This window comes from Durio zibethinus, chromosome 12 (assembly GCF_047325235.1).
Source record: "Durio zibethinus cultivar Kanyao isolate XHJ-2024 chromosome 12, ASM4732523v1, whole genome shotgun sequence".
Taxonomy (NCBI): domain Eukaryota; kingdom Viridiplantae; phylum Streptophyta; class Magnoliopsida; order Malvales; family Malvaceae; genus Durio; species Durio zibethinus.
The window spans coordinates 17,112,235-17,122,812 of NC_143173.1; the positions used below are offsets into that span (position 1 = coordinate 17,112,235).

The 10,578-nt window shown below is 25.4% G+C and overlaps 1 protein-coding gene across 2 annotated transcripts; it reads left to right on the forward strand.

Moving 5' to 3' along the window:
• The first annotated feature begins 7,151 nt into the window (after positions 1-7,151).
• On the forward strand, positions 7,152-10,578 carry LOC111296948 (putative phytol kinase 1, chloroplastic). Of its 2 annotated transcripts, none has more exons than XM_089740911.1 (6): positions 7,152-7,823; positions 7,904-7,971; positions 8,076-8,207; positions 8,928-9,043; positions 10,070-10,175; positions 10,260-10,578. In XM_089740911.1, exons 1-6 carry the CDS (start codon positions 7,521-7,523, stop codon positions 10,447-10,449), a joined length of 915 nt encoding a protein of 304 aa, XP_089597037.1. In that variant the 5' UTR covers positions 7,152-7,520; the 3' UTR covers positions 10,450-10,578. The 2 variants fall into 2 exon arrangements, with proteins under 2 accessions (XP_089597037.1, XP_022747176.1); XM_022891441.2 differs by having other exon boundaries at positions 7,158-7,823; positions 10,061-10,175.

A 10,578-nucleotide genomic window follows, 5' to 3' on the forward strand; every position in this document is an offset into this window, starting at 1 on the left:
TTGTTAAGTTATTTATTTGTTTATTTATACATATTTAAATTTTAAATATTTAAATAAATATGTATTTTTAAAAACTTTTAAAAAATGAAAAAAAAAATATTTCGAAGATAAGATATTAAAAAAATTCAAATAGTGATTCTTTTAAAAATTTTTAGGCTAAAATATTTTTTTAAAATGCTATCAAAATATTGAAATATTTAGAAATGTATTCAATACAAAGAAGTTTTTATTTACTTATTATTTTTTAATTAACAACAATAAATAATAAAATAACATTTTTTGAAAAAAAAAGCTTAAATATAATAATGCATGAATATTAATTGTATTAATTAATTAAAAATACAAGTTTTTGAAGGTGATATTTTAAGAAAATTTGAATAGTGATTTTTCAGAAATCTTTAGATGAAAAAATTTCTTTCAATGTGATCAACGTATCGAAACATTTTGAGAATTTTTCAATAACAAGGCTTTAATTTATTTTTAAATAAAAATTAAATAATAATTTTTTAAATTAAAAAAAGAATTTTGTGAAGAAAATGAAATATAAAAATAAAAAAGGCTAAAATTATGATAAACAAAGAGAGTCAAGAAAATTAATTTTAAATATCAAAATTAAGACTAATTTTATTAACATTAAAGAATAACATATAATTAATTGATACCGTTATTAAAACAGATGTTGTGGGAGTGTTACTCATTTCCTATGAGTAACCATATTTTCGAACTGAAATTTTTTTACATATTCAAAAATTATCTTTTTAAAAAATTTTAATTAATTTAAATATTTTTTTAAAAAGGTAAGTTTTCTTATGCGACCAATCAAATTTATCCAAAAAAAATTAGTGATAACTCCTTATATTTTTAAATTCATTTAACAGTCTCTAAAATTATTATAACACATAAAATAAGATTATATTATTTAGTATAATTTTATTCATAATATCATCTTATTCTATCATAATTTTATGTGCTTAACTAATCCTTAATAATTATTATTTTATTATTTAAACATGTGAAATCTTTTTTTTTTAATTTCACAAGTAAATTTATATAATTATTATGTATTTATTTAATAAATATCTCTTTATCTATTATCAATTAATTTTAAGTTAAATATAAATCTAATTTAACATAACAAAAAGTGAAACTAGAGGGGGCTGGCTGGCCCTTGCCACCTTATTCCTCAAAATCACCTTAGTATAACTATATTTCACCCCCAAAAAAAATGCTAAAATCATATCCCCCTAAAACCTAAACCGCTTTTAAATATCCAACAAATTTCTTTTAATATGAAAAGAAATATATTTTTTTATTGAATTACATTATTACTTTATTTGACATAAATTCTTTTTATTATATTTTTTAATCAATTTACGTTATTTTTATATAAGCCTTGAAAAGTAAAAAAAACGTAGCTTCGCCCCGAATACGGTATTAGAACATGTGTTGCTCCTGCTCATTAGTCCCTATGTAGCCAAGTACTTTATGCTTAAAATCTGTTGTCCAATTCACACGAAAGTCTTTTTTACCGTTACATGTGAAGTTCATGTAACTTGTCTAACTTAATTTAATATAATATTAAAGTAAGTGTTGCTTAAACTTGAGATTTATTTTAATTAATTTATATAATTAATATTAAAAAATATTTAATAAATATAAATTTTAACATTTTAACATTTAAAATTTTTTTATTTTTAAATTACAATCTTTTATATATATAAATAAATAATTATTGCTTCCTGTGGTCCTTGTGTGATATGCATGTTATGTCTATGATGTATGTTCAAATCTTATTATAAACTCATTATTTTTATACTTTCATTAAATTCATATCACTTGATAAATCAGTTGTCCCCACCACCTACCGGAAACAGGGACACCTCATCAATATACATCAATGATTGTACCATGGAAAGCCCGGGAGCAGTACCTTTGAGGTTGGCTCATAAAATTGACAAATGACCACCAATGGTTCAATTGAAAGAATTAAATCACTAGCGTTCGTAACTTATGCAAAGGTCATCTCAATTTCTCACCTAATAATATTAATATGAACCCACGACATGTGATACTCGTGATCGTTCTTAATCATTCTCCTATCTCATGTACGAATTTAACTTTTATCATACACTTTCTATCACATTACTTTTTTGCCCTTTCCTTTTAAAAAATTAATCTCTTTTTTATTATTTTTTAAAAATTATTATTAACTAAAGTTTCTCAAAAAATACTCCTTCAAAAAACTTAATATTTGAATTCAAAAAAGAATTATTTTCTTATATGATTTTATCTTTCCTAGTATTGTTTCAATTTAAAAATTTTTCATGTTAAAAGCTCAAAGTTTTAAAATTAAAATACCTTCTTTATACATAATTAAAAATTTTAAAATTATACAAATTAAAATCTCTTCTTTCTTGTCAAATAAATAACTTTATTACTGCATGTAAACGTAGATCAACTCAAGAGCTTTGTTTTTTTTTTTCAATTGATTGATAGATAAAACAATGATATAATATTTAGACAATAAATGAAGTTTTTAATGTTAACGAGAATTACATATTTTAATTTATTTTTTCAAAAAGAACAAAGTGATGAAATATTAATATATGCAAACTGAAGAATATAAATGAAATGTGTTGAGATGTATATTCAAAATCGTATTTATTATTATATTAAAAATTGTCATTGTTCTTGTATTATATTAAAGGGACAGATCATTAATGTCTAAAAAAAAAAATTAAGGGGTAATTTTGGTAAAGAAATTTTTTTGGGATAAAATCATCTTTTAAGATTTAAAATATTTAAAAAAAATGTTTAAAAGTTAAAAAAAAGGCAAAATATTCTGAAGCCTTAGATAGTCCTTGAAACCATCACGATAACAGGAATGAGAAAGAGAAGTGGGGTAAAGAGAGAGAAAGAAAAGAACCAAGGGTGGATCCATGGTTGCCTGTTCTGACAGTGAGTCAAGTTGGCAGTGGTTGGAATTGAGGTAGGAAGTGTGGAGAAGAGATTAAAGGGCATAATGAAGAGAAAAAAAAGAAAATAGAAAAAGGGCCGGCTAAAACTTCCCAACCGCTACAAGTATGGGATCCATGACCTTTATTATTATCTAGGTGGCCTCAAAGTAATAATCAACTTGGAGCAAGCAATGTAGTTGTCCCAAACCAGATCGCTGATGTAAGCACAGCCCAAGCATCTCAATCTCCAGACGATTCCGATGGTTTTCTTTTGGAAAGATACCTATCATGTAGGGGGAGTATATCATTTCTTCTCATCTCATTTTTCTTGCAAAAATTTAGGTCATGCATTAAGTTAAAGTTATTAAATTTCATGCAATTTCATTCCACAAAAATGAAGTTTTTAAAATAAAAATTCAGCTTTTTATTAAAAATATGATATTTTTAATATATAAATGTAATTTTTATTAAAAATATAAAAAATTAAACGTATAATATCTTTATTAATATTATTACATATAATTGTATAAGATTATATTTGTTAGGATATAACAAATCTTTTTTCTATATAATGTCAAGGATAATAATTAAAACTGTAAGATTGTATTTGTCGAAAAGATAAAAATTTTATTTTTTAAAATTATTTAATTTCAACGAAATCAACATATTATTCACGTGTCACATGTTATTCACATGTTTATATTATGAATGTCATATATTATTCACGTGTTACTAATAACAATATAATAAAATATTTTATTAGATAATCTTACATTTTTATTAACCAAATAAATAAAAAATCTTATGTTCCTTAAGTCAACAAAATTTATATTCTTCTTTAATATCACTTTCCCTCTAAATTTAAGAATTTGAAGGCCAAACGCTCCCTTAAAATGTGTTTGGATGTGCAATTTGAAATTTGAAAAAAAAAAAAATTATTTCAATCAAAATTTTAAAAAGTTCAAAAAAATATTTTTATATGGGTAAAAAAATGGGGAATTTTAAAATTTAAGAACAACTTAAAGAACGATTTTGAGCTGCACAAATTCTCTCCTACTCTCCATTCAGATAAATGCTCTTTCAAATTTTCTTTAGATCTTCTCTTACTTTATTTCATATGATCCACTATAAAATATTTAACTCGAAAATAAAATTTTATTTTATTTAAATCTAATATATTTTTAAAAATTTTTATATATTAATAATATTTATATATTTTTAAAAACTAATGATACTTATATTATATACATATATATTTATCTGTAATATCATTATTATTATTTTTTATAATTATTTTTTATTTCATTAAATTTTAATAGATTAAATTTTTTTCTAAGAAATATATTTATCTAAAAAAAACAATTATAAATGTTAACCATTTTTATTTTAAAATTTTTTAAAAATTTAAAATTTCTCATCCAAATACATAGCTACTAAGTACTTCACCTTTTACTTTCCTAAGTTTTTATATTTATAACCACGAATTTTTTGTTGTCAATAATAGTAGTTTTTCTTGCAATTGATCCTCAAACTGAAAAACAGATGCTAACAATTATCTTTTTTAGTTAAATAATGCCAAGATATGTTATCAAGAAAATTTAAATTTAAATTCAGTTACGTTTAAAACAGAAAACCTAATCAACTAAATTAATTTAGCCCTCTAATAAATTCATCTATGGAAATGATCTAACTCAGATTGAGTTTTTGGAAAAGAATTTGTAAGTTTTGGTTTAATCTAAGGCATTATTTGATTAATACAACATATTTTTATTTAATTTTAATTTTAAAATATATTTAAAATATTGATATAAAATTTTAATATCTTAATTTTTAAATAATATCGAACTTAAAATGAATGTATTTCAATAAATCAAATCTAAATTCAAAACGTTACTTTTAAAAATACCTAGCCAACCTTAATAAATTAGGGTTAATAAAAAAAATCAACAGAATCAATTTAAAATTGTGGTATTTGATTGAGATCAAATTGACTTTTTTCCTATCTGATTTGATTCAAATTTGATATTGAATATTTAAATTTTAGTTCAAATTAATTTTTGGATCATGAATAAAAAAATAAAATATTCAAATTAAACTGAATAATATTTTTATATAAATTTTAATTTTTTACAAATTAAAATAATTATTTTATAGCTAAATCTTTTTAAATATATTCAAAATAATATGAAAATAATAGTAAAAATTAAAAAAATAATTTTTAATAATTAATGAATCAAACTAATAAAATTTAATTTTGATCAAATCAATTTTAAAAATGGTTGGTTGAAATTCAAATCAAAATTTAAAACTAGAGACAATAGATGGAGAAAAAGAATTATTTAAAATTGCTAGAATGAGAAATAAGAAGAATAGAGATCCCGATGGGGTAAAATGTATAAAAAACAGTGACGAAAAAGTTTTAGCGAAAGACAAAAAAATTAAGAAAAGATAAAGAGATTATTTTGATAATTTCTTTAATGACAATTTTAAGCAAGATATAAATAAGCTTAATATACCTTTTAAGGATATTAATAAGGTATTCAAACAGAATATTAACATGTATGACATTAAAAAAGTGTTGAAAATGATGAAAACAAAGAAAGCCATAAGACTAGATGGGATACCAATTGAAGTTTGGAAATGCTTGGATAAAATAAGGATATGATGGTTGCAGATCTTTTCAACAAAAGTTGGTGTACTTAAAAAATGTTAAAAGAATAGGGGAAAAGTACTCTAGTACCTATATATAGAAATAAAGATGATAAACAAAATTGTTCAAACTATCAAGAAATAACGTTTATGAGTTATATTATGAAACATTAAAAGAGAGCAATTGAATATAGGTTAAAACATAGAGTTAGTATTTTCAAAAATTAATTTGGGTTTATGCGAAGATGCTCCAAAATAGAGGCAATCAACTTATTGAGATTTCTATTGAAAGGTTTTAATGCGAAAAAGAAATATCTACATATGACATTTATTGACTTTAAGAAAGCATATGTTAGAATTCCATGAGAGATACTTAGGTGGCCTTAATGCATAAATGAGTTCCTTTAAAGTATACTAATATAGTTAAAAATATGTGTAAAGTGTTGTAAAGAATGTGGAGACGATTGGGGGCGTGATTGATAGCTTTCCATTACCTTAAAATTGTATCAAGGTTCAGCACTAAATCTATTTGTTTTTGTATTAGTTGTAGACGAATTCACCAGGCATATCCAAGATAAATTGTCATGATGTATGTTATTTATTGATGATATAATCTTAATTGTTGAAATTAGTAATAATCTTAATACAAAATCAAAATTATGAAGGCATACATTAGAGTCTCGAGGCTTTAAATTGAATAGATCTAAAATTGAATATATTGAATATAAGTTTAGTAATCATAAGAATGTGAGTGGCAATGTAATTAAGTTAGATAGTGAGGTAATATTAAAGAATAGCCATTTTTTATATTTGGGATCAATTATTCACAGTGATATTGAGATAAAAAATGATGTAAATCATAAGATTTAAGTAAGATAGGTGAGGTGACAAAGTGTGTCAATGGTCTGTTGTGTGATTGCAATATGCTTTTAAAGTTAAAGGCGGAATTGTATAAATCAATTGTGAGACCTACGTTATTATATGGAACTGAGTGTTAGGTTGTTAAAAAATAATATGAAAAAAAAATAAGCATAGTTGAGATGATAATACTTAGATGGATATGTGATAAAATTAAAAGAGACAAAATAAAAAATAAAAAGATTCAAAAAAAATAAAAAAAATTTGAATTGAAAAAAAGATGAGAGATATTCGTTTGAAATAGTTTGGATATATGAAATATAAATCTATCTATGTACTAATTAAGAAAAATAAGTTTCTAAATTTAAAAAAGGACAAAGCTTTTAGAGATAAAATAAGAAAAACGTAGAAGAAAGTAATAAAAAATAATGCGAAGATAAAAAAATAGATAAAAAGATTGTTATAAATTAAAATGAGTGATGTAAAAAGATTTAAAATTATGATTTAATATAATTTTTTTAATTTTTCGTATAATTGATCTTAAAGTTATGAGATATAAAATTTAATTTGTTATTATTATTATTATTATTTATTAATTAAAATAATAAAACCAAATTCGTCCAGTCTATTATTTATAATTAATCCAACTTTCCAAACGTATGAAAGTAGACCGATGAAAAACATAACTTTCTTTATCCTTTACGTTTGTCTCTCTGATTTAGTTGCCTCTTGTTTCACTATGAAAGGCAAATTTCTAACAACCTCAGCGTTACAGGTTGTCAGATCCCTGTTGGATTACAAATCAGAGCATGTCAGTCTTTTTATCACTTTCATTCATTGATACAGGTTATGTCTTTTCTTTTTTTTACTTATTCAACGAATATTTTTTTCTTCAGCATTCTAAATTTTAACCAATCCGAGTTATCCATTCATAAATTAGAATTAAAGGAGAGAGAAAGCAGTTTTTTTTTTCTTGAAACTAGAAAACAGAAAAAAGGATAAGATTTCAACGAACAGCTCACTGTCTCTTCCTTCTGTTCCGGTTCGGTTGCTATCATGAGTCTCTGCTTAGCCTTCACCCACCCTTTCTTAAACCGCCACGTACACTCGACCGCACTTTCTCTCTCTCATCCTCCTCCCCTTTCTCTCCGTTTCTTCTCTCTCGGTCCTCCCTCCCCCGCCCGCAACCCGCTTCGTTTCCACTTTCTCTACCGCTTTCCTCAACAGGCCACCGCATTCCCTGCAGCTGCAACGGCCAATCTCTTCCAAGACATCGCCGCCTCGGCTGCTGTCCTTGCTGGCGCCTATTCTCTTGTCTTCACTTTCGATATTCTCACCCAGAAAGAACTCATCCAACAGGTTTTCTTCTTGGACAAAATTGTTTTTTTCTCTTTATTAAATTTTTTATCAATTTTTATATTTTTTAATTATTTGAGCAGAATTTAAGTAGAAAACTAGTGCATGTATTATCTGGGTTGCTTTTTGCTGTTTCCTGGCCGATTTTCAGGTGAACTTTTAATTTTTTTTATATATCGGAAAAAATTGGATTAAATATTTTATATTATTAATTATTTAATAATAGCTGATGATTTCTTTGATCTCCTGGAATAGCAATTCCATCGAGGCTCGTTACTTCGCATCTCTGGTTCCACTGGTGAATTGCTTAAGGCTTGTTATTCATGGTTTCTCTTTGGCTGATGATCCAGGCTTGATCAAATCTGTTACCCGAGAAGGAAATCCCAAGTAATTTTTCTATCCTCATTAATTCTTCAATACTGCATTTGGAATGCACTGTCACCTACTATATTGCCAGTGCATATCATTAATTAGTAAATTTAAAATTTTAAAAGATTTTAAAAATAAATATTCTTAAATTTTAAATATTTAATTATATTAAAATAAATTAATAAAATGGAGACTTATGATGCCGTCACAGTGTATAAATATAATACTTGTACCTTTATCTTATTATCGTATTTTTTATTTTGTGCTTGTATTAAAAAGAGCTGTTTAGTGGATGACCTAGACCTAATCGATATCTTTAAAATATTGTCTGTCCAATCCAATGTACTCATGAAAGTCCATTAAATTTAATTTATATTTTTTAAAAAAATTATTCATATTTTAATTCTTAAATAAATTTTAAAATTAAAATTATAAAAATAATTATTAATAATAAAATATCTTTATAGGTCAGGATGGGTCTAACTTGAAAAATCTTATTCAAAAACACGACCTAATCCGAGCCAAGCCCATATACCCTTGGACATGTGTAATACGGAGAAATTATTACGTGAACCTTTCATGCTACATGTAGAATAAGATACATCATTAAAATTTATCATATTACTTGTAATTTTGTCAAACTAATATATACAAAAAAATGTACTGTGTTTGGAATATAATTGGTTAAGATTTATTTTCTTGATTTGGTGGTGATGTGTGTTTCCAATATAATTGCAGGGAGTTGCTTAGAGGGCCTTTATATTATGTTCTAATATTGATTTTATGTGCTCTTGTGTTTTGGCGTGAATCCCCTGTTGGGGTCATCTCCTTGGCAATGATGTGCGGTGGAGATGGTAAAATCTCTTTCCCCTGTCCTTTTATGAAAATGAATCATTTTATCCCTTGACTGTCACTCTTCTGCATCTGCCAATGGACCCAAATTCCGGTTATTGCAGCTATGTTTGATTCATTGATGGTATAATTTTCTCTTCATTAATTACCATTTATTGACTAAAATTTAGAAGTAATTGATAAACCACTATTTTCTTTTCATTGGGGAAGGAGGATTTTATTTGGGCCTCGTAATTTAAGGAGGAGATATTTATATCAAGAATCTTACATCGATAAGGGATGATTTTAGGCTTATAAATCAGGGTTTTTTTTTTTTTTTTTCAGTTAATAAACATGTCTTTTGGATTAAAATCATGGATTTGTGATGAGTGGTAAGACAGACCCAATACTGTGATGTGGGCCTTCATGAGAGATTTTAGAATCAAGGTAGGCTCAGACCAAAGGCGTTTCCTTTTCTCTATGGGTGAAAGAACTAGTTCAGTGAGGGCATTAAATAATTGAGAGGGAGAGAATGTCACGAATCCCGATTAAAAAAAGAGTAAACTTAAGCTTTTAAATCATGGATCTTCCTCCATCTAGTAAACATGTCATTTGAGTTGGAAACATGAGCTTGTAATACATGCACCTACTCATTAAAACCTTTTGGTCATTACATCTATTTAATTAAGTTGATTCATGTAGTTATTAGATATGACATTTAATAAGTTTTGAATTCAAATATTAAATTAAATTTAATTGATTTATATAATCATCAAAGATGATATTTAGTAAGTTTTACATTCAAATCCTAATTTTAAGCTATTTAAATTAGTTGGTTTATGTAGTTATCGATATAACATTCGGGAGGTTTTGAATTCAAATTTTAAACTTAATTCAATTAATTCAAGTAATAATCAGATATGAAATCCAATAAATCTTACATTCAAATCCTAACACCTATAATCTATTTTCATATTCTCAAATTAATGTATTTTTTGTAAAAAAAAATGGTTATTAATAACTTCTGCTGTGTTTCATAGGTGTTGCAGATATAATGGGAAGAAAATTTGGTTCCTCCAAAATTCCTTACAATCAAAGCAAGAGTTGGGCTGGTAGCATATCGATGTTTGTTTTTGGATTCTTCATTTCTATTGGGTGAGTTTCAGAAATTTGATACATTTTACTATATGTTTTGCTTGCTTCCAACATTGCTGATAAAGTTTTTCTTGTTCCATCTAGGATGCTATACTACTACTCGGTTCTTGGATATTTCCAATTGGATTGGTGTTGGACATTAATGCATAGGGTTGCTTTAGTTTCTCTGGTGGCAACAGTGGTTGAGTCCCTTCCAATTACAATGGTAGTAGATGATAATATCTCTGTTCCTCTTGCTACCATGCTAGCAGCCTATTTGAGTTTTAGACACTAGTTTCTTCCAAGTTTATTGTTAAAGCAATAACTTCTTGTTTTTCTTTTGATCAAAATTTTGCTATATTCAACTTAGATACATGTCATATTAATGGAGGGAGGTTGAAATTTCCTCAATTATTTTTGTAAA